Source organism: Diceros bicornis, chromosome 14 (genome assembly GCF_020826845.1).
Source record: "Diceros bicornis minor isolate mBicDic1 chromosome 14, mDicBic1.mat.cur, whole genome shotgun sequence".
Taxonomy (NCBI): domain Eukaryota; kingdom Metazoa; phylum Chordata; class Mammalia; order Perissodactyla; family Rhinocerotidae; genus Diceros; species Diceros bicornis.
The window spans coordinates 56653771-56679629 of NC_080753.1; the positions used below are offsets into that span (position 1 = coordinate 56653771).

The 25859-nt window shown below is 36.0% G+C and overlaps 1 protein-coding gene across 1 annotated transcript in view; it reads left to right on the forward strand.

Moving 5' to 3' along the window:
- The window catches only part of LOC131413386 (uncharacterized), a 241448-nt gene that overhangs the window by 76662 nt on the left and 138927 nt on the right, over positions 1 to 25859 (forward strand). Inside the window, 3 exon segments of the mRNA XM_058553914.1 lie at positions 19421 to 19680; positions 22289 to 22292; positions 23354 to 23564. Coding sequence (XP_058409897.1) covers positions 19421 to 19680; positions 22289 to 22292; positions 23354 to 23564 — 475 coding nt within the window.

Genomic DNA, 25859 nt, shown 5'->3' on the forward strand with positions numbered 1-25859 from the left:
CAGGCTGGACCAGGAGGCAAACACTTGAAGGTTAAGGTGAAAAGGTTGCTTATAGGTGTTTGAGAAGACTCCTGAGGGAGGCAGCAGGTATATGGGTAAGCCTAAAGGTGTATCCACAGTACCACTTCCGGATCCTACCACTTGGATTTTGTCCCAAATAATTCCACATCTTAACTGGTTTTCTTATATTGTAAGGAGGAGGTGTCAGATAAGATGAGTTAACCGACGAGTATGAGCTTTTGTCCCCTCATGTAAAATCAGGTAATAACAACTTCTGTATTTGGGTGTCTATAAAAATCATATTAAATTAAACTAAATTATGGCTGAGGCTTATTAATTTTGAGTATCCTGCTTGAAGATTTTGGATAATTCCTTGGTAGAGACATTTGCGATCTACATCTCTTTTGACATTTATCCCGGAGATATTTCAAATAGAAAACATTGCCTTCTTTACTGATCATATTCATTAACAGCAAATAGGCTGGGACCTTTGGGAAGAAGTATACCCCCAAATATGCCTTTTGACTTTCGCTTTTGACAAGATGTTAGACTAAGTTAAATGTTTGGACTATATCTTAGTCTACTATCCTGCCAGAATTATGAGTCAAAGGCATATTTTGTTTTCATATTATGTTCCATAAACACCTGGAAATTCTAGATGAGAAATGAGCAAAAGGCTTTTAGGTGCATTGATAAACAGTCAAGAAAGAAAGAGATCTCCTTGGGTGCCAGAAATGAAGAGGAAAATCAAAATCACACAGGGAAGTGGGTAAACTTGGGCTGTGGCTGCCTGGGAGACGGGAGAAGAGATTATCAATCCTGTTGATCTAAAGTTCTGGGTTTCAATGAGCATTCAGGACATGAGGCCTTGGGCCCCTAGGTGTACTGAGTGTTGAAAGAAAGTCTCCTGCATAAATCTAGGATATTCAAGACTAGTGTAAAACGGATAGACTAGACAAAAATCTGCCCACCAGTAGAGGGAAATAACAAGATATTCTCTTTTCTATCTAAACCGTGCTTAAAATTTTATTTCTCTTGATAATCTAGCAATAAAATTCTTGTAATGGAAGAAATATAGTACTTGAAATTAAAAATTCAAAAGATATTTTATACAGATTAGACTCACTGAACAGAAAACTAGCGATCTGAAAGCCAGATCTTGAGGACATGCCCTAGACTGCAGCACTAAGAGATAAAGAGGTGGGCAAAGTGAAGTAACTTGAAAAGATGTAGAAGAGAAGGTCTAACATACATCTTATAAAATTTCCAGAAGCAGAGAATAGAGGAAAAGAGGGAACAAACATTACATGAAGAGACAACAGTGATTAATTTCCCAGACTTGCTAGAAGACAAGATCTCAGATTAAGGGAGCAGAAGTTCTGAGCAGGACAAAGTAAGACCAATCTACATCTGGGCACATCGTAGTGAAACTGCAAACAGCAACAGTAGAGGACTGAAGACAGCTGAACAACATATTCAAAATTCTGGGAAAAAGGTAATTTAAAAAGATGTTCACCTAACTTGTCATTCAAGAGGTAGGACACGGGTGTTTCAAATGGATAGAAACACTTTTGGTTAAGAACATTGTATTAGTTTCCTGAAGCTGTCATAATAAAGTACCACAAACTTAGTGGTTTAAAACAAAGAAATTTATTGTCTCATAGTTCTGGAGGCTGGAAGTCTGAAATCAATGTGTTGGCAGGGCCATGCTCTCTCTGAAGATGCTAGAAAAGAACTGTTCTGTGCCTCTCTCCTAGTTTCTGTCTTCTCATGGCATTCTCTCTGTTTGTCTTCACATTGTCTTTCTTCCCTCTGTGTGTGTTTGTCTCCATATCCAAATTTCCCCTTTTCATAAGGACACCAGTCACATTGGATTAGAGTCCATCCTGATAACCTCATCCTTAACTTAGTTAAATCTACAAAGATCCTATTCCAAATCAGATCACATTCTGAGGTACTGAGCATTAGGATTTCAATGTATCTTCTTTTGGGGAACACAATTCAACCCATAATAAATAAACCCTTCACAGAACCTTGCTCAAAAGACTAACAAAAGATATCTTCTAAGAACAAGGAGAAATGCAAGAACTAATGACATCTTGTATTATTCTTTTGAAACTTATATATTTGAAATGTTTTATGAGTTTTTAATAATAAAATATTAAATAGTATGCCTTTTCTATTCAATTTTAATAAAATATTGGGCAATTAAGACCATTTGAATAGTAAAAGAAAGAATAAATGATCATATAATTTGTATAATTAAATGATTATTCCTCCAAATAATTAATAAAAATTCAAATTAAATCAAGAGTTGGGGCTGGAGCATCTTTATTTTCACAAGACATGTTCACTACAGTGTGGAAACCACTGACTCAAACCATTGGTATATGTGTGGGAATGCATCTTGTTTACAATTAGAAAGATGAAAAGTTATAGAAGACATTACTATAGGAAAACATTAAATTAGAAAAATGTTATTATAAGAAAATTGGAGACATCCTTTGGATGTTTGGTGAAAGATTTTACTCTTTCTTCAGTTGTGCTTCGTTTCTAACACATTCACGTGGATAAATAAAGATGGAATTTTTAGAGCTGTGTAGAAGGTTGAAAGAAAAAATGTATTAAAGTACTTTTTAAAAATATAAAGTCACAAATTAATAATTATGATGATTATCATCTTATAACTGTCTTGCATGATCATCCTTTTGGCGTGACATTTTAAAATATCATTGAACTTTGGCAATGGTATTTGAGGTGAAAGAAACTTCTGTTAACTATTAGAACTGCTATGCTTACAATTCTCATTTTCGTTGGGTACAGGAATTGGTAAACTTTAAAAAAGAACGCAAATAATAGGTTAAAGAAGCAAAACTAGCCAAATTCAGGCAAAGAACATTGATTAATGAATTTTAAAAAAATTCTGAAAGGTCATGTGCTCAAGTTGGGCCAAGCCTCAGGCACATCTAACAAACATGACCAGGCCCTCTGTGTGGAGCAGGTAACCCATGTTGACTCTGAATTTGCTGACATTACAGGGTTATTATTTCTGTAAGGATGTAGCATTCTGGAACAATTTCTCTAATGATTCCATTAAGACCATGGTTTCCTTCAATTTAAGCTTACATATTTCATTTTTCCCGTCACCCTAAATCACAAAGAAAATAAAACCACATCTTGGATTGAGGTTTTGTGTCACCAAAGAACATAAAAATCTCTTGATTTTGATGGTACTTAACCCCATTTTATTTGATAAGTACATCTGTTTTTTGGATCATGTGTCAGTGTGTGAATGATGAAATTTTGTAAATCCTAGTTTAAAGGCAAAAAATGATTTGCCTTACACTAATTTGTGGTAATTTTGAGGATTCTTTAAGGAAGAGGTCAAACGTTTGCCATCATTTCATTGGAAGGTATTTAAAAGAACACTTTATAGCAAAGAATCTATAGGAAAAGGGATGTCAGGTAACAAAATGTGACGACACAGGCTTCCAGATGACAGAATCACAGTGAGCAGGCATTTATTGGTCTCATACTGCTCTTCACTAATTTGTGACTGGATAAGCCTTTTTCTTTGGATAGGAAAATAAAATATATTTTAATTACCAATAAAATCCTTTAGAAATGCTATTATAGAAAGTTTCTTCTCGTATACTTAAATATAAAGAATAAATACTGGAGGCCAAGACATGGTAGGATGGTGGTTAAGTGTGTGCTCTTCACCTTGATTTGAGTTCTTGTTCCAAAACCTACTTGGCAAAGTGACTTAGAGCAGGTATCCAGTCTCCCTGTGCCTCCTTTGTCTCAACCATAAAATAGTCATCACAAGGGGTTCTATCTCATTGATCTTATTATGCTCCCACCAATAGGGCAGTGGTCCAGAGTAAATGTTACAGTTCAGCTCAGTGTTCTACATGTTGCAAAGACTAAAATATTTTTTAGCTAAGAACAAACCAGTTTTAAAAAGTAAAAAATAAATAAAACCTAAATATATACCTTAAGTGAAGTTTTGGTTAACTAAAGTATATTGTTACATTTCTCTTGTAGCATGTTCATGATTATATTATTTGAAAGGAAAAATGGGCAGTTGTGAACAATATTTATATTTTTATATCTTAAGTCCTTCCTTTCTAAAACCAGTGAAGTGTTTTTAGACCAAGGTAGAGTTTGCTGCTTTCACCAATATTATGACATTTAACCTCAAAAGAAATAAGTGAGGTAGACATTAATATTTCTGTTTCACAGATGAGAAACTGAATTTTGGAGAAATAATGCAAATTATCCAAGAATGTATTGCTTATTAGGGCAATTTTGGGAATGAAATTCTTGCCCTATAACTTTGGATACTCAACCTTCGCTTGCTAACTCCAGAAAAGGCTTTCCACTAACCCCAGGGGCATCACCAATGTCCCCAGGGTCATCATTAACTAAAATGATCATTCCATTGTATCCCTTCATCACTTCCCGTTTACAACCATTTGGTGACTCCTCATTGCTCTTAGGATAAATCATATTGCTTGTCATGGATTCAAAGACAAAGGTAATATGGCCTTGGCCTCATTCCACCGTCTTGACCCTCATCAAACAGAGCCAACCTCCCACTACATATCCAACCACAATTTCAGCTTGAACTATAACCAAGTTTCATATATCCTCCAAGTTCTGGTGTGCCACCAGGCATTTCTCCCCAATATTAGCTCCTACTTCTCCTTCAAATTCCAAACTCAGCCACTTTGCTATTGTTTATACTCATTAATTAGCTCCATCAAGATGTCAGGTGTTTGAGGGTAGAGGCCATAGCATATTTATCAGTGTGTCTTTTGGAGCATACAGTACTTGTATATAGTAGATATTCAATAGCTGCTTCTAAAATAAAAAAGAATAGAAAAAATAAAACTCTAGTTATAGGTGTGTAACACATTTAATGTAAATTCAGTTTACCAAAAATGAGTACAAGAAAATGTTCAGATAATCTTAAGAGCCAAATCTTGGCATCCATAGTCTCTAAAATAGAAATAGATCTGATTGAAAAGAAACAAATCAGTTCAGAGAAAGAAGTATTATTTTAACATTACTTATAAATGTGGAGCCCATGACTGGTAATGAATAAGAAAATAAATATCAGTATTTTATGGTTTTACAACTTCATGTTTATTTAGTCTCCTCTCCCCTCTTTGAATCTACAAAAACAATGTTTTAGGTAAACATTTTCTAAAGAGAAAAGTAAGCACATAAACTCATTTCCTTGGGGCATGAGCAAACTCAACAAAACTCATTCAAGTGGGAAAGTGGGTGAAAGCTCTCTGGTGTCCCCTCTGGGGATTTCCAGAGTGCTAAGACATGCCTGGGACCTCCTCCAATACACCTGTTCCGTGTTAACTGAGACCTTGATTATTTTAAAGACCAAGAAAAATCTCTCCAGATGATTTTTGATATTTCCACGTGAAAATAGCTGTACTGGCCTTTCTGATTATAGTAGACAACAATAAGCTGTTTACTAAGAAAATCAGAGAATTAAAAAATATATATAAAAGGTCTAATTCTCAACAAGCATGTATTCCTGTTCTGGAAGCACATTAACTGCATAAACACTGACCTTTTTGGTGGTCATTGCCGTCTAACCTAGCTTAGTTAAATTATTCATTCACTGTGCAAATGAGAAGTAAGTTTAATAAATAAATAAGTGAGCACTTCAAACTTAGGGAAAAATACATGTAATAGAAGAGTCAAAAAATATGAAAACTTGGCAAGTAGTATTCTTGAATTCATATTAGCTTGCTTGAATTTTTGGAAATCTTTCGTGTTTGGTGTTTATTCAGATGGAAGTTGCTGGATTAGTCAAAGGCCACTGCAATGTACATGGCTGAATAATTTTATTTGTATTACATGATATATTTTGCATATTTTTGTTCATTCATTCAGTTACCAATAACCTATTGTGGTGGAATAAAGATGGCCACTAATTCTTTGCTACTTCTCTCACTGAAGAGTGAGGTCTGTTTCCTCTCCTTGAATCCGAGGGAGGAAGAGTCTGTGACTACTTGACCAATAGCATAGGATGGAAGTGTTGCTGCGCCAGTTTCTGGGTTTAAGTTTAACTTCAAAAGACTGGCAGATTCTATTTCCTGTCTCATTGGAAACCTTGCTGTTAGAGTCCTGAGTTGACATGGAAAAATTTCAGCTACTCTGCTGAAGAGACCAGAAGGTGAGGCTCTGTGACTGCAGGAGAGAGGAGAATCTGAGCTGAGCCTAGCCTTCCAATTTGTCTTTGCCAAGGTGCAGAGCATGTGAGTGAAGCCTTCTTGGACCCTCCAGTTCAGCCTAGCCACCAGCCTAATAGCACCAAGTAGCCCCAGCTGATGCCATGTGGAGTAGATGAGTCACTCTGGATTTTCTTATTCACGTAAGTGGGAGATATAGTAAAATGTTGCAAGCCACTAAGTTTTGGAGTAGTTTGTTATGCAGCAATAGACAACTGAAGAACTTATATAGTCCCTTCTATGACCAAGTTCTACATTGAGGGCTAGATAAATGAAGTCATGGTCCTCTCCTTAAGTTGCTTGAGTAGCTTCTGCAAATTAATCTTTGTGTGCTTAAAGGAAAAACAAAATTAGTTTATTTCTAAATTTAGCTTTGGATCACCCAAAAGGCATTTGGGTCTTGTGTGAAGTGGCTTGTCCTTCAGTTATGCTATGTACACATAAAAGGGTAGATGTGGGAGATGGAAGTAGATAGATACGGGGCTTTTATGGATTGAATTGTGTCCCCCCAAAAGTCATATGCTGAAGTTCTAACTCAGAATGTGACCATATTTAGAGATGGGGTCTTTAAAGAGGTAATTAAGTTAAAATGACATTATTAGGGTGGGCCCTAATCCAACATGACTGGTGATCTTATAAGAAGAGGAGATTAAGATACAGATACTACACACAGGGAAGACAATGTGAAAACACAAGGAGACCAGCCAAGGAGAGAAGCCTCAGAGGAAACCAACCCTGCTGACGCCTTGATCTTGGACTTCCAGCCTCCAGAACTGTGAGGAAATAAATTTCTGTTGTTTAAGCCACCCAGTCTGTGGTACATTGTTATGGCAGCCCTAGTAGACTAATACAGGGGCTCATGAAGAACTAGTGATAATGAATTGTTGTTTTTTTCCAGTGGCAAAGAAGAAGCAACAATAGGTTCAACCTTTTAGACTTCAATGCGTAAATCTGGTGTCATTGAAATAAGGTCTGGCTCCCCTATTCTTTTCGGGTAGACATGTTATGTGTAGCTGGTTTTGGTTAATCGTAGGGTGCACATAGGCACCTCAGAAGCTCCAGAGAAAAGCTTACTTATACTCACTGTGCTATCAGACTATTTCATGGATCTATAGAATTTTAAGAAGTATATCAACCAGTTAATATTTATACGTCAGTGTGGCAAGGTATCATTATTATTGTAGTAGATGGGCACCATTTTTGTTTTACTGGAGGGAAATCCAATATGAATAAAATAGCAACTTTTCAAACGTGACATTTAATCCATGCATGTAAATCAAACTGAGAATCTATTATTCATTATTAAAAGGATGAGGTATTTTTATTACACTGAGAATGAAACACAAATACTGTGAAAAATTTAGTGCCTTTTCTTGAAATTTTAAGACACTTATCATGCAGTCATCTAACTGGTACTGGCATTCATTTTAAAATATAGCCATGAAATTAATAAGTTTGAAGTTTTATGCCTGAAAAAAGGATGCTCAATTTCAGTGAAATAGGCAAATTTATTTTTTATTTAAAGCTTCCTAAATACTTAAGATGGTAAAGTACATTAGTAATGTTCTGATTCCAATATGTATATGAAGAATATAGTTCACATTCTTGTCATTATTAGTCATGGCCACAGTGTTCTTCCCTGAAGTGCTTTCTGAAAACTGCATATATCAGAAACTGATTAAAATGACCTAAAGTATTAATTCTTAAAATATGATGAACCCAACATTTTGCAAGAGGTTATTTTCTGTGTGACATTTAATATCAAAGAATTGAAATGATTTTACTAATTCGTAGGAGGGAGTGATCTTGGGAAAGCTAGAATCTGAGCATTGTTGCTTTTATTGATTATTGATTATTACCATTAATAGAGAATAACCCTGGAGTATATTATGTCATACGACTTGAGAAAGTTTTCCATTATGTCAGTTGGTGGCAGGCCCTTTTTGTCAGTTCTTAAAAGGGCACTTCTGCTGGTCAAGAAGTCCCCCAAACTTGTGAAAGCCTTGATTGCAAATGGCTTTTCCTGAATGGCATGGGAAGTGACTGGGCATTCTTCTCTCAGCAGTGGTCTGGTTCTGCCACCTACTACCATTCAACACTTTAGGAAAATTATTTAACCTCCTGGCCTCAGTTCCTCTTCTGTAATAGGGGAATGTAATACCTAATTCATATGGACTTCGTGAGCATTAAATAATATGATGTATAGATAGTTTAACATAGTATTTGCACGTAGGAAATAACTAGTAATTGTAATTATTTTTACCATTATAATAATAATCTTTCCTGGAGAATGTTCTCTGCTTTCCTCTCTATGTTAGGTTTCTCCAGCCCTTCAGAACATCCCTGCAAGAAGTATTAGTTAATCCATTCTTGATTCTCTCCTTTGAGAAAACTCAGTTTCCACTAAATTTATTTGATGCTCTTTTGCCTCTACTCCTGGTTACTGGGTGACTTGAAGGATTCAAGGCCATCAGTGTAGAAAGTCACTTTATCACCATGTCACATATTCTCTGGAAGAGAGGAAGAGTAATGTGTATTGAGTGCCTGCAGTGTGCTAATTTCAATGCTATGGACTCAACATACTCTGTCAATGCAAACTTCATACAACCCAATCCATTGTTAAACCCACTTTGCAGAAGAGAGAAACTGAGGTTTTAGAGATGAGGACTTGCCCAGGTGTTTAAAGCTGAGATTCAAACTCAGATGTGAACCCCACAATCCAAACGCCAAGGTTCACAGCCCATCCTAAAGGAAGCAGCAAGAACCGATATATTGGTTTTCCGTATCTGCAAATTACTCTTCAATTCCTACAATTTTTCTTTGTATTTTTACCCGATTTGTTTCTATTTCTATAGCCAAATCCCTCTCTCTTTTCAGTCTCTCTCTCCTGCCCTATGAAAGGACAAGATCTGTATCATCTGTATGTGTATCATCCTAAATTTGGGAATGAGCCTATTATATTACATGGTATTGGCAGGTGGTCACTTAATCTTCAGAATATTTGGCAGCACTAGAATGTTTACCTCTTGAGAGTAGGGACTTGGGTCTATTTTGTTTACTGCTGTGTCTCTAGCACCTAAAAATGTGGTGTCTCAGCAAATATTTTTCAAATGAATGAACAAATCTAAAAATTCCAAAGAGTCACATTGCAGTCTTCAAATAGACAACTGTTGATTGCGTTTTAGTTGAAAATTTTTTTCAACTTTTGAAAATTTTGGGTATTTTATGTAGATTCACATTCTTTATTTTATCGGAAATGCTTTCAAAATGCCGTAAATCCATCTTTGTCCTTTGTGTCTGTTCTCTACATCTGTTCGCATTTGATGTATTCAGAGTTAAGAATGCCCTAGTTACAACATAGTAGTTCTTGGCAGCATACTGCCAAGCAGCATTCACTTCGCATACAATTTAACAATCAAATCATTTTGAATTCTCTAAAGAGGAGGAACTTGCTTCTATATTTGAGCTCACTCACATTCAGAGGGAATATGTTTTAATATTTCGACATCTATACAAAATGGTTTACAATTACTTTTAAGGCATTAATTCTCACATGAACACCAAGTGAAGTCATGAAGGGCTGAGTAGGGTAAAGAATTTCTCCAAGGTCACATGGCCTGTTAATTGCAAAGAATAAGCCTGGCTATCTTTTCCTATCCATCTGCCTCCTACATATACCAAGCAGTAGTCAATGACTTTGAACTTATGGGGCGCTCAAAGCTTGTGGTGGTAGGAAAAGGATTTATGTTCAAATAAAACCATCACTAAACTCAAGGACCAATAAAGGTCAATCTAGTAAACTGCAAATCACATCATGTCAAGTCTCTGCTTAAGATCTCCCAGTGGCTCTCCATTGCATTTAGAATAAAATCCATATTTCTTACCTGGGCCTTCAAACCTTATGTGATCTGGCCACCCCCCATCTCTAATTTTATTTCATGCCAGTTTTCTGCTTGTGTATTTCATTGCAGCCTCACTTTCTCTTCTCTGAACACACCAAGCTCGTTCTTGCTGCAGGGCCACTCAATTAGTTGTGGCTTTCGTCTGGTAGAGTTCCTCCTCAAACCTTAATACAGCTGGTACCAGGTTAAATGTCACTTCCTTAGACAAGATTTTCTCAGCAGAATAGCCCCACCTCTGGTCATTTTCTAGGACATCACTATTTTATTTTCATTAGTTCAATATCAGTAGTGATAAATTCAAGCATTTATCACTATTGATATTGTCATATTTGTTTATTGCTTATCCCCTCCCCCACCAGAGTGTAGCTCAATGAGAATAGAAAGCTTGTCTTATTCAATTATTTTTATCCTGAGTGTCAAAAGTGATGCATAAGTACAAAATGGAGATTTAATAAATGTATGTGAATGAATGATTGAATGAGTGAAAGAAGGGAAGCAATAAAGTTGGATATGGCTTTTCACATAGTCAAATCAACAATTTAGTAGCTGGGAAAATGTGAGCAAATCATTACTTTTCTAAATCTTTCTTCAATCACCTGTAAAATGGGCTAATGTCAACCACATAACAGGATCGATACGCAGGTTGAGTGTGATAATGTGCATGTAAGAGCTTTGTAAAATATAAAATGCATCACAAGTATCAATATGATTGCTAGATATCTTTGGTACAATGTGGGTTTCCCAAAGGGAAAATGTTGATTAACAATTATTGCCAAAAGTTTTCTCCTTTCCAGATGATATATTTGCCTGTTCCTTGTAAAACCATTTGTGGTTAATTTGTTGGTCTTTGATCTAATCATGCTGCAGATGTTCAGAAGTGCCATCTTTTTGTGCATTGAGGCTCAGCCACTGGGGTTTGTAAAAGTAATGGGCTGTGCCCAATTTTTCCCAAATGTGTTCAACTCTCAGGGACAAAAAAGGGAAAGATCTATCTTTTGCCTAACAAGGAGAAACTGAAAAGAAAATTCAACTTTTTGTTTTTACAGTCAAAAAAAAGGGTGGTGGGGGAAGAAATCCCAGAACTGAATTTTCTAAATTAAAATATTCAATTAGATTTTGCCATCTCCCTAGAGTGAAATATTCTTAGTTGAACATTTGAGTAGCATGTGAAGAGATGAGTTATGACATATTGAGGTTGAGGTCAGATAATGGAACTGGGATATAATGAGATGACATGCCATATATTTCCTCTTGATTTCAGTCATGTTTGATGGAAAATGGTAGAAAGGTCATATTTTTTAGCTAGTAATTATTCAGGTATGAATCAGTTTTATTTTAGAGAAAAATGTGTTTGCCCTAAGATATGGAAGTCAGTTAGATATATGATCAAGGACACACAAACCTATCCTATCTTTGTGTCCATACTGGACAGTGATTATCAAAGTGTGGTCTGAAGGACCACTTGAATTACCATTACCTTGGCATGCTTGTTAAAATTCAAATTCCCAAGCATCACCCCAGACTAACTGATTGAAGAATGAAATGAGACCTGGAAATCTGCATTTTTAATAAGCACCCTTAGGTAATTCTTATATAGACCAAATTTTGGGGACCACTATTCTAGGACCTTGAGGACATCATTGTATGATTGTTGATGTTTCTCAAATGATTAAATTACTTGTTAAGAAATCATAAAATTAGACTCAGCGGCCATAGTTTCGAGAGATCATAGAATTGTGCCCTTATTTCAAGAAGATTTTTATTCCAAATTACTAATTTGCAAGCTATCTGGTGAATCTAGCCCTTCAGAAAGACTCATTCTTTAAGGATCCTGGATAATGGGATTTGATTGGGGTAAACTGTTTTTTCTTGGTAAATTCTATATCTACTTTTAAAAATTTTTTTTGGTGAGGAAGACTGGCCCTGAGCTAACATCTGTTTCTTTTTGCTTGAGGAACAGTGGCCCTGAGCTAATATCTGTGCCAACCTTCCTCTATTTTGTATGTGGGAGGCCACCACAGCATGGCTTGATGAGTGGTGTAGGTCCACACCTGGGATCTGAGTCCACGAACCCTGGGATGCCTAAGAAGAATGCCAAACTTTAAGCACTATGCAACCGGCTGGCCTCAAACTCTATGTCTACTTTTGATGCCTGAACTCAAAGTGAGCAATTTAAGAGAGAAGAACTGGCTGAATACAGAGAAAGATGTGGAAGAAGAGCCCTAGCTCCTCAGTTTGTAGGAATCATGAAGAGCAGTAAAGAGGGTAGAGAGGAATGACCTCAAGCGTTTTCACTGTGGATCCAAGGTAGGCTGTCTGGTGTTGTGTGTCGTACATTCAGGAAGCATAGCACGAATGGCTCTGGAGCAGATTGCCAAAAACCAAATCCCAGCTCTACCCTCTACATGTATTTTCTGTGTCACCTTGGGCCCGGTCTCTTTGTCTCAGTTGTGTCATTTGCAAAATGGAGTTAATAATAGAATCTACTTCATAGGATTATTGTGGTGATTGAGTTGATAAGGATAAAGTGATTTAAAAAGAGTCTCACATTTAGTAAGCTTTCAATAAGCATTAACTATTGATATTACACTAACTTTTAGGATTAAGGAAGTAAAAAAAATCAATTTGCTAAAACAGGCAACTGGAACTACTACATTTGAACACGGGAACACTCATTTTCCAATGCTGTAGGAAGATTTTCTCTCTTCTTCTATTCAGAAGCTATGATAGTTATAGCTGTTACCACCCTCTGTCCTTGATCCCTAGGCCAAGATAAGTTTCCAAGAATAATTATTTTCTTTTATCCCACGGCAGAAAGACTGGGGATTAGAGCTAATTTGCCTATTTATTTATCTTGGCTGAGGGAATGGAAAAAAAAATAGTGGTACTATAAAACTCTCACTGGATAACTGAGATCACCCAGTGCTATGGCATCAGTTCCCACTCATTGGTCCAGAGTTGTCTGCCTTGAAAAGAACATTTTGATATTTCTAATGCAAATTAAGTATATTTATTTACTTCGTCGAGTACCTTCATTCCCTATAGAATGTTAGACCTGGAAGACACCATTTAGTTCATTTCCCGTTCTCCTTCCCTACCACCTTCCCTCCATCATCACTGTCCTCCCTCCATCCTCCAACCTTCACTACGACCACCAGCATTTTATAAATGGTGAAACCAAGATCCAGAGATAGTAGCTTACGTACTTAAGTGGTAAATTGGGGTTTGATCTCATGTTTGTCTGATGCCAAATCCCATGGCATCAGGTATATATCTTCCCTTTTAAATTAGAGAAGTAATTGAACAGGGCAGGATTGAATAATCAGGATTGAAGTAACCTATATATAAAGTCAGGAGAACCATTTAAGATGCATTTAGAAGAATTGCAACCAAAGAAATGTCCAAACAGCACCACTTACCATGAACAGTTTAAGCACTATTACGTATTCTGCTTGTCTACTGAAGTGCAGATTATATGAGTATTTGCATGATCCTCTACTATTGGTTTTATCATGACTCTGACAAAGAACCTCTAGGTCCTTGACTTTATATCCAGTGACTTAGCCCTATGGCTCTGAAGCTATTGTGGCACAATAATTATGTTTGTAGAACAGTTAACACTGGACTTGAGTAAATACAGAGTAGGGCCAGTGAATCAGTCAATAATAACTCAGTTATTCTATGATAACAAGAAAACCCAACCTCTTAGTCTTAATACAATAGAAGCTTATTTTTCACTCAAGCTTCAGGTCCACTTCAGGATAGCTAGGGGCTCTGTTTTACCCATTCTCATTCTAAGTCAGACTGGTTGAAGAATTACCACGTGGAGTGCTTCTTGTCACTGTGGCAAAGGAGAAGAAAAGAGAACACTGGAGAGTCTAGACCTAACAATAAATGCTCTGGCCCAGAAGTGACACATGTTATGTCCACTCACAGATCATTGCCCAGAACTAGTCAAATGGTCCATCCAACCACAAAGGGCCTGGAAGAACAATCCTACCATATACTTAGAAGATGAAGAGCTGGAGATATTTGATTAACATTAATGACACCAGGGTTGCTCAGAAGGGAGTGGAGCTTTCTAAAAATTAGAACTGTTCAGACATGGATTGATTTACCTTATGAATTGGCAAACATTCCCCTCAGTGTAGGGTTCAGGCAGAGAATGAACAACTGTCTGGTATATTCTAGAAAAGATTTCTAACTGAGCAAAGGACTGAATATAACACTACTTCTTATGTTTTGTGTTGTATGTATATACCAACAGTATTTTTATTAGATAATCTGTATTCCTCAACAAAATTTTTAACATGTCCTTTTCTGAGGGCATTCATTGTATATTTTCAACTCTTCTGTTATTATCAGTGTTGTTTCCTTTAAATTTTAAGGACTTTAAAATTCTTAGAATATCTTAGTAATTGTTATGAAAACTTGTAAGTCCCCTCATCTAGCTCTGGGCCCCACCAGTATCTCTGCCTATACTTCCACTTGAGAACCTGTAGATAAGAAATTATCACTTCAAAGCTATTGTCCAAACTGAAAACCCCAAGATTCTTTGGTTATAATGTGCAAAACTTGGGGGAGGAAGAGGGCTTTCCTGACGAAGAGGCTGCGAAGAGAAAATAATAGACTGTGTGCATGTGCATGTGTCTGTGTGTGTGTGTTTGTGTGTGTGTGGTGGGCAGGCATTTGAGAAAATTTTGACAATGATATTTAATATGTATGTGTAAGTATTACATGTTTTAATATATATTAATATATATTTGTGTATGTTTAATAGGGAATAACACTAGAATGTTACATTGTGGTAAGGCTGCATTAGGGTCTTTAATGTGATGCTAAGGAATTACAAGTTATATGGTAAATATAAGGTGATAATATGATGTTGCTTTGGCAGGAAAAAGCCTACCTAGGAGCAAAAAGTGGAGCTTATACTGAACCAAAGTTTCTGAAAACCTCTTGTTCAGCGCCAGAGATAAAAGTAACTTTATATGACCAGAGGGCAAATCAGAGAAGCTGGACAAATAATTGAAAGTAGAATTTTCCATATGATATATAACATTTTTATACTAAATTCAGGATTTCATGATAAGGAAATATCGATATTTGACTAAGTATGACCTTTTGACAGCCAATAATGAACTTTTCTGTTAACTATCATAGATGGCCTTTTATTTTCAAGATTTTGTCATTGATTTTTATGGGTTTGACTATGATATACCTAGGTATTGTTTTCTTTTTATTTTTTCTTCTTGAGATTTTCTGAGCTTCTTGGTTTTGTGGGTTGATGTCTTTCATCAGTTTTGGAAAATTCTTGGCCATTGTCTCTTCAAAAATTTTTTGCATCATTGTCTTTCTCTTTTCCTTTTTAGGACCCTAAGTACATATGTGTTAGACTGTTTATTATTGTTCCACAGGTCTTACATGCTCTTATCTGTTGGAGTTTTTTTCTTTTTTCATTCTTTTTGCCTTCGTGCGTCAGTTGGGATAGTCCTATTGACCTCTCTTAGAATTTATCTATCCTTTTTCTGCTGTGTCTATTTCTACTAAGCCCATTCAATGAATTTTTCATTTCAAGTATTTTATTTTTCTGTTCTAAAACTTTTTTTTAAGTTCACTCCTGAAATTTTCCTCCCTTTCACTGGTTATTTCCATTTTTCCCTCAATTTCTTTATCCTAATTGTGAATGATTCTTTAAAGACTTTTTCTGTTAATTCTAACATCTGCGTCATCTGTGGGCCAGTTTCCACTGACTGTTTTCCTTTGTCTGAGGATCACATTTTCCTGCTTCTATGGATGTCTCATAGTTGTGTATTGCATACCAGACATTGTGTATAAATTAATTGTAAAGACTGAAGTAGAAAATATTTATCCTCGAAAATAACTGTCTCTGTCAGGCAGCTAGAGTGAGGGACTGATCTCTCTGATTAGAATTAAGCTAAGTTTGGGTTAAGTTGTAGCTTTAGTTAGTTTCAATTCACCACTAGTTTCAAAAGTTTTGAGGTGTAGAAGATCCCTCCTTTCAGCTGGGCTTGGTCTCCAAGCACCGTATAACTCTGAGATTTTGCTCTGCTCCCAGATCTGCCTCAAGACTTTTGTGGCACTGGGGATCTCTCTTTCACTCTCAGCCTGGACCCAATTGCCCTGATGCTGCTGGGCACTGGATAAAAATCTTAAGGTTGAGAATTGGTAAATAGGATTTGCTCTGTGTCTGGGGCTCATATGTATTCCATATTCCACATTAGTCCAAGATTGTTCAGCCAGTTTCTTCTTTTGCCTGAAAAGTCCCCCACCCAATGACAGGTCTGCTCCTTTACCTGTTCCCTGAGATTAAAGCTGCCTCTAGTTCTAGCTCATATATGAGGGGCTTATCCCTCTCTGAGATTTAGTTTCCCCTAAATTTCTTTGTATCCTCAGCTCCCCAATGGGTTAAAAAATATACATAATTTTGTAAGTTGACTGGTATTTTATTCCCTGGTTATGGTGAGAATTATGGCCATTTATAACCATCTCCATCATAACCAGAAGCAGAACTGTGAAGTCCTTCTGTTTCTGAAATCACATCATCAATTTTTTCTGATTATAACAACAATAATCATTCAAAAATTTCAGAAAGTTCAGCAAATTGAAGAATACTTTGTCAATATGCATTTTCGTCATTTTGTAAGACTATCCTAAACCTCTCTGAGTTGCTTCAGTTTAAAAGTATTTGGTGTCCAAGTGGAAAGGATTTTGCTTTCTCTTCTGATCCTCCACACAACCTTCAGCCTTCAAACTTCTTGTTTTCTTCTTGGATTCTATTTGTTCTCCACTCTCCTTTCACATGCACCTTCTGTGATATGGAAGATCAAAGGCATCACCCTTATGGTAGGCAGTAAAATTCAGCTCTGTAGTATCTCTTCCTTCAAAAAGAATGCTTTTCACGGTACTCATAAAATAAAGGTACTCCAAGGACATTGTGACCTCCAGCTACCAGGACTCTTATGAAGATATGGAGTTGGTAGTTAGGGGGAGACTAATACATTTATTTCCCTTATTATACAGTATTCAATTACTAAGCTACTGAAAAAATACTCATGGAGTTGTCATATCATCGAATAGCTATGGATATATTCAGGTTTGTGGAAAGGATCCTCTGAGAGGTATAATGAAACTTAGTGATTCTTTCTTGACAAAGAGGAAAAGAATGAGTCCCCAGCTACACATTACAGGGTGAAAAATCTCTCCTATGATATGTAGCAAGGGAAGGGCACTAAAAGAATAAATAAGATGAGACAACTGTTGTCAGATAAAGTAAACTCCTTTATTTGATAATATATGGCTCTTATCCTCCTTTTCAATCAATATCAATGACTAGGTTTTGTCTTGTTCATATATTTATTTTTTGGGGGGCTGTCAGGGCAGTTGCATGTGACTCCTCTATCTTGTAAAATAGGTTGTAATGAAGTTCCTTTTTTGCATGAGGACTGGCTTCTTATGTACATTGTTATAGGTAGCACAGTGCTGTGTGGTGTCACTAGGTTATGTTTGGTAGCCTTGAACTGATTCTCATGCACAAAACGATACTGGTGTTTTACATGTTTATAGATGAGCTTTAACCTTAATATGTTCTTTTCTTTTTTGTTAAAATAATCTAAATCATCTTAGAATAGTTGGGATAAAGTCTTAAAATTAATAATGGTTATGTGCATTTCATATTTTTATGAACATTTTCATATTTATTGTCCAAGTTGATAATTGCATCAATTCTATGAGGAAGATGCTTACATCCTTGTTTTTTATTGATGAGGAAACTTGAGTGCATGGAAACTTAGATACAAAAAGAAAAGTGACTTGCCCAGGACCACAGAAAAATTAATGATAGAATTGGGTCAGTACTGGTCAAACTCTTGCTTTATCTGTTTAAACCTATTACTGAGTAAGATCAGGTTAGTATAAGAGGAGTATTAGTTTTCACTTCTAAATTCAGGGATAAAAATAGATGAAATTACTGTATAGTATTAGTTCAGCTTTATTTTTAAGTGATAGTCCAAAACAAGTTTCTGATTTCGTTTTTCCTCTTCCTCATTTAGCTTTTATTTCTTATCACAAAGGTTACTCACAGCCAGCTAACCAAATGAAAAGTATGGCTTGATTAAGAATCTCTTTTGTCAGTAATTTGTGCCTAATGTTTTTAGCTTTCCCATGGGCTGTTGTAGAAAATGGTAAATCTGGTTTAAATGAAACCTGATCCTGTTAATGGTTTAATAGCAGTTGCCACAGGGTTAGGGCATTTTTCAACAGATGCTTCTGTTTCACTTTAAACATAAACTAAGTCTTGGAATATTTACATAAATCATATAAAATATACCTACACACTTTTGGCTAAATATATTGTGCTAAAATAGTCTTAGACAAGACCCTATCTTTGCCCATTTCTAATTATTCACATAGAATTTTCAAAAGAAACCCAAGGCTATACTCTATTTAGAAAAATAGATTGTTCGTATCTTGCACTTTCCTAAAAAATTTTTTTAAAAGGCTGAAGGGTAGGCTCCATCTCTACATCTGGGGACTTGGACAGCGGCTTGGTTGATCTGATCATTTCATCCATCTTTATGCCTAACACTATTTGTTTAGCACCAACAAATTGCTTATACAGTGATGTGCATTATAGTGTCAACTGAAATAAACATAATAGTTACAAAATTAAATGAGACACTATTTTTCCTTGAAGAGGTGGACCTTGTAATGGCAGTTCAAGCTATGATTATGCCTAGGATTAGTTTCTCTAGAGTGTGATAGTTTGTTCAACCATTTTTTAATAAAGCATTTCTTCTGTGCAAAGCACTTAATGCTGGGTACATGAACAATACAAAGATGAACGACAGCTGAGTAAAACAATGACTATGACAAAAGATAGAGATAGTTATGCAACAGAGGTGCCAGCTCAGGCAGAAAGGACTGAAAGTACCGTATACTACATTAGTTAACATATTACAAGTTGGATTCCTAAAGCTCATAAAGTGTGGAATATTGAACTGGCAGTGTCAAATTTGTGTGGTTTGGGTCATACTTTCGTAGTGGTTGGTTGCTCAATTGCTTCAACCTGGAAAGGTTATTTATGTAAATGCATCCAATGGTGAGTTTTTAAGGGCAAACAATAGAGGTATAAACCAACTCTTTTCTTAGTTCTAAATTATTTATAGGCATCACTGAATATTGTGTGTTTCTAAATACAAGCATTCCAGTCTTCTCTTGTCTTAATATCTTTCCTAGGTACTCCCTCCTAAGAAAGATGTGAAACCTGGCATGGCTTTCTTGTTTGAGCTCTTTCTCCATCGTGGGAAATATGCTTGTCTCGACGGAGTTGTGGGCTGGGCAGCCTTCCCTTTGTGTGATAATAACTTTGATGTAGTGGAGGGAAAATTCAAGTGTCCCCTTCTCCGAGGACATTATGACCAGAAACTCGACAACTTCAGGAGAATTGAAGATTTGATTTGCCTGGACTTGGACCACTGGTTGTGCAATCTCTATTTGCAGGGTTGTAATATGATTTTGTAAGTGGAAAAAGAGTTTAAAAATTTTCTAGAGCTGCTTCTTTCTAGCCTTTAGCTTCCTTTCATGCTACCGAAAATTTCAATAAGTACCATAGACCTGTAAAAGTAATTACATCTTAATGCTGGTTTCTGATAACGCAGATTAAATTGATGTCTACAAATAAGAAATAAAATTCTAGAGTTAGTGGGAATCCTAAAGATGATTTAAACTAACCTTCTGTGTTATGAATGGGCTGGAGTAGCCACCCCAACCCCCTGACTGTCGGTTTACAATCTGTTGCTGCCAGAGCAGGTCGGTCTCATCAATATGGGATAGGGCTATGACATGTTTCCTTATCAGAAGTGCTTATTGAGCTTCTAGTGTGTGTTGGGCGTGGCTTGTTCTCTTTTGTATAAAAGAGATAAGATGTGATCTCTGCCCTCTGGTTGCTGGTCATTTATTTGATGAAACAGCTTTGTGTTCATACAAAAGATCATTAATGACTCGCGTTTCCACAGGATGTAAGGGGCCATCACAAAGCTCCCTTTGCCGTACATATCACTTCAAAATATGCTGTCTTGTTTACCTCAAAAGTTAAAATGAACAAAAAAACACTTACGCATGCACCATTTATTTGAATATATTTGGAATTCTATTTTCTAACCAAGACTTTTAGCAGAAATGCCATTGCGCAAATTCATTCTAGGCAAACACCATGGAGGATCCAAAAAAGAAAATGATAGCACACAGTAAGTGGAAAGCATTCCAACACAATTGTAGTCTATATTTTTGTCCTATATGTCCAAATTTGTTCTTCCTGATAATGGTATTTTTTCAGAACGCCTGTATCATAAAATGCTGCGATTTTTTTTCCTTAGCTATGTGTTTGATTTTTTTTAGTCTATTTATCTAATTTATCTATGTGTCTATCTGATGACACTATTTTTTTATGTGTGAGGAAGATCAGCCCTGAGCTAACATCTGTCGCCAATCCTCTGTTTGCTGAGGAAGACTGGCCGTGGTCTAACATCTGTGCCCATCTTCCTCCATTTTTTTATATGCGACACCACCACAGCATGGCTTGACAAGAGGTGTGTCGGTGTGTGTCCAGATCCGAACCCTGGGCTGCCGCAGCAGAGCATGCACACATAACCACTACGCCACAGGGCCAGCCCCTGATGGAACTATTAAATATGGACATTTCCAGGAAATACGTGTAGTTTTGGCCGAAAAATCAGCAGCTACATATCTTTCTTGTATGATAATTTTTTTGTTTCCTATTTATTTTAAGTTAATTAGCTGGCATTCTTTTTCGTTTTAGCTAATTCTGTTATAATGTGTTGCTGAAATATCTTTTTGGGGCAGTCTAGGTATGCTATTAAGAAAACAACACTTATATGAATATGTGCCTTTCTATTTATTCTGGAAATAGTGCCATCCTAAGATAAATCTGACTGTTTGTTAGAATCATGTGGGGAACTTTAGAAATACTGCTTCTCGGACTTTTGTTCCCAGAGATTTTGATTCAATTGTTTTGGGATGGGGCCTCAGAAACAGAAGTCTTTAAAACTTCTAAGAATTGGAAACACTGATATAAATAAGCTTGAAGAGAAAGATCATTATAAATTAAGCCAAAGGTGTTATTGAAAAATCACTCAAATTTTGAAGAAAACTATTAAAAAAATAACAAGATATTTAACAAATTAGTGACTTGAATACTGTACAAAGGGATAACATAAAATGAAAATGAAAATATAGCCATAAAAGAAAATAAATTTTGACATAGGTTTATTAGCTAATGTGAAAAGCTCTATAGTTTTTCACTAATTGTTAGCTAAAATTCAGTATTCTATAAATTAGGGCCTAGAAGATCAACACTAATTTAGTTTCATAAAAGATAATTTATGTCGTATAGGTATTGATCATGAAGAGATATATATCTTAACGTTTGAGATAAAATCAAGTTTGAAATGTTTAAAATTTACAAGGTCAAGAAAAGTGGCTATTTGATAAACAGCATTAGAATAACTTGATTTCATTAAAATCTACTGATTTTGAATACATTACTAAAATTTTCCTCTTTTTTTCTCTGACCTACTTAAAAAAAAAGTGAAAAAAGTGGTATTATGATTTATCTGCAGAGCTCACTGACTATTATCCATTACTGATGGACGTAATTGTCCACTAACATTCTTATTTGATAGACAATAACAGTAATTTTCTCCCTCTGTATATTTCATGGAGTGGGGAGTAAGGCTTATTAACGAAAACAGTACCATTTTGCTAGATGTATGATTTTCTGATTATAAGGCAGAATATGTAGGAATGTAGATGTTACTCTTTCATGAAGATAAAAACAAAATATTCTTACCTTGGAAACTCTATTTTTCTCTTTTGTGAAATTCTAAAATATGTGGATTTTTCCAAAGTGAGTTTTCTCAAACGCAAAATTTCTGAACAAATAAATGTATATTTTGAGTACTACTTTTGGAGTTACTCATGAAAAGAATAATTTGGAATGAGGAGGAGAAAATATAGATAAAGTTGATATGGAAACAGAAAATTAATTTTTGCAATGCAGCCCTAGAAGAGATTAAAGGACACAAGTAAAGTCGGATAAATTATGGTCATTTCCCTCCTGTCTCTGTTAGTGGAAGGAAACCGCCCAAGTCAGAGAGCGGCTGGCAGAGCCAGGGCCTGTGTCGTAGCCATGACATCACATGTTCTATCACAATGTTACCAGGGGTAGAACTCAGCCCTATAACCCTGAGCGTGAGGGAGGAGACTGGGAACCGCTCTGATTCAGCCCCCATAGCGCGTGTGAAAGAATGTTAGAAGGAAAACGATGCCAACAGCCTTTAACTTTTTCCCAGAAAACCTTTACTATCAAGTCCTCACTTTTCTGAATATTTCATTTCCTGTGTCATTTTTTCCACCAAGAACTTTATTATTAAAATTTTAGGGCCAGCCCGGTGGTGTAGTGGTTAAGTTCATGTGCTCTGCTTTGGCAGCCCAGGGTTCGAAGGTTCAGATCCCGGATGCGGACTGATGCACTGCTTATCAAGCCATCTGCTGTGGCGGCGTCCTGTGTACGAAATGGAAGAAGATGGGCTCAGGCGTTAGCTCAGGGCTAATCTTCCTCAGCAAAAACAGGAGGATTGGCAATGGGTGTTAGCTCATAGCCAGTCTTCCTCACACACACACACACACACAAAAATTTTAAGCATAGACAAAAGCTGAAAAAATTGCATAGTGAACATCCACATGCTCACCACTAGTTTCTACAATCTTGTCATTTAGTTTTGAACTTAAGGTACCATTTCTTGGAGATAGTAAATACTGCATGAATATTTGCTTATTTTATCCCAGTATGAATTTTAGACAAACTGTTATTGGGAAGAAGAAACTAAAGAAAATTATAAGGTAAAACAAAGAAAAAAACTAATAAACATATAGAGCAATGACAATACCTGAGACAATTACATAAATTTATTGATATAGAAAAAAGGATATTTTTTGTAACGCAACCAAACCAAAGCAAATATAAGGTTTGGTAAATTGAATTCATCATTGATCTTTTGGATTGTGCAAAGCGTATCATTGTTTTAGAGAAAAATTAACTGTGTGTGTAATATTTTTAACAGCTTAGATAACAGATTTATCTCTTAATAGGTAATTAAACTTCCTCTGTGTTCGGACGATCAAAAAACCCATGAAAGACGTATTCAACTTCCCCCTGAATCTCTAGTTTGTTTAATGGCTAAAGCAGAGAAAGCAGAATCAGGTGTGAATAATACAGGTGGCCTTTCAGAAAAAGAAACAGAGAAAAACATTTGTGCATCGGTGGATAATGAAGCTAAATCCTCCTTACACTCTTCCCAGGGTTAGTTGACTTTTTTCAGCATTTTATTTCTAATATTTCAAGTTGTGTTATATTACATAAAACTGAGAATGAAGTTTTAATTATTAATGTATTTCCTTCTATACTATGCCATCTAAAGAGAATGTAATCGTTGACAAGAATATTAATTTTCATACTGCATAATTACTAATTCCATAATTAATTATAAAATTATTTCATTGAAACACAAGTTTTTCTCCATGGCCTTATTGCTCTAAAAACATTTTTTTTTGTTTTTTTGAGGGCAATTTGACTTTTTAGGTGCTTAGTTCTAGATTTTAATCTTGCATGCTCACAAGAGTGGTAACCAAAAAATGACTTTGAAAGAGAAAATGTTCTCAGAAAAACATTCTCAAATAATATAGTTTATTTTATAAACTTTTGTTTCCAAAGACTGGTTTAATCAAGCACTGCATAAGCAAATAACGTTGTTTGAAATATTCAATGTATGAAGGTTTCAACTTACCTTGAAGAGGTATATTAATTATTATTATTATTTTTTGCAAAAGAATTATTTCCATTACCGAAAGATTCACAACAGGGTCCTTTACAGGACAGCTCCTCTCGCAGTAATAAGACTATTGGTTGCAGTAGGAAGGGATGAATTAGTAATATTTGCAGTAAGAGAGCAGTTAAGGTATTACCAGCATAATAGTAACACTAGCAGTATTACCAGAAATAATAATTACATGCATTGCATGCCTTTAACGTGCCAGGCACTCCAGGAAGCAATTTAATTTTTATTTTTGAAATTATCAAATGTTTTAAACATACTGTACAGAAAATAACATACATATACCAGTACCCAGTACCCAGCTGTGTCTGTTCTTGCTATTCTGCCATATTTGCTTCACTTCTTTTCTTTTTAAAAGTAACATTTTACATGTGAAGCCCTCTGTGAACTGCTCCCTGATTCTATTCCCAGCTCTCTTAGACTTATTATTCATCATTTCCATGTATATTTTAACACATTTCCTACATATGTATGTTTAAACAATATAGAATATCTTTTCTATCGTACTTTATATCTACTTCTGCAAACTTTATTTTCTCTCAACATTGTCTTTGAGATTTACACAAACACATATATGTATTTCTGGGTTTATTGATTTTATTTCTATATAGAATTCTTTTCCATGATTGTAACAAAATTTGTTTCTTCTTATTGTTTATGTTATTTTCAGTTTTACTCTAGTGCAAACAAAGCTACAATGATTATTCTTGAACATGTCTTCCTTGTGCACAAGGGTGTGAATTTCACTAGAATATATCTGCCCAGGAGAGGAATCACTGAATCACAGAGCACACACTTTCTAAATTTACAGCAGAGTGACACATTGCCACCCAAAGTAGTTGTATCAATTACTCTCCTAATAGCTGTGTAGAAGATTTCCTCTGACTCACATCCTATTGATTCCTGTTATTGTCAGTTTTGCCCATTCAATTGCAATGAAATGATATCTTTTTGTTTTAATTAGAATTCTCTGCATATAAATAAGTTTGAGCATCTTTTTCATATATTTCTGTTGATCATTGGGATTTTATTTTCTGTGAATTGCCTGTTCTTATTGTTAAAAAAAAAAAAAAAAACAGGCTCAAAGTAGAGTCATTTGTCCCCACAACAACAAACCAAGGCTTAATTTCAGTTTCCACCTCTCCCAGGCTGAAAAGTCCTGATTAGCACTGGTGCGGTAATCTGCCTGATGAGACCCCTACTGCTCCCTTCTTCCAAAAGAAGATGGCCTGGCCTGAAACAATCCTTTCTTTGCTTTTGCTATCAACTTCCTTGCCCCACCCTCCTTCTGCCTGTAGAAACCTTCCATTTTGTACAACTCCTCGCAGTAGCTCTCTACTTGCTGGATGGGATGCTGCCTGATTCACAAATTGCTTAATAAAGGAAATTAGGTCTCCAAATTTACCCAGTTGAATTTAGTTTTTTAACAGATTTGGTGGCAGTGACGGGATTCAAAGCAAACTTCTGGCGGCATTTGAGGACACTGAGGAACACAGGTGCGGTGCCGAGGAAGTCCTTTTTGAGTTCACTGTCTTTCTCACCATTTCCAAGGGCTGGGATGAGTTCCTCTCAGTTTGAGCTTGGCTCTCTTAGTATTGAGCTCCTGCCCTAACTGGCCTTCCAGTTCAGGGCTTAGTGGTCAGCTTGAGCTGGCGGACGATTCCGTCTGGAACCCCAGTCCCTAACCCTTGGTTCAGTCTGTAGTTCCCCAGTGTTTGGTTTATCGCTTTCCCCAGTTCTGGTTCGCAGTCCCCGTTTACTGG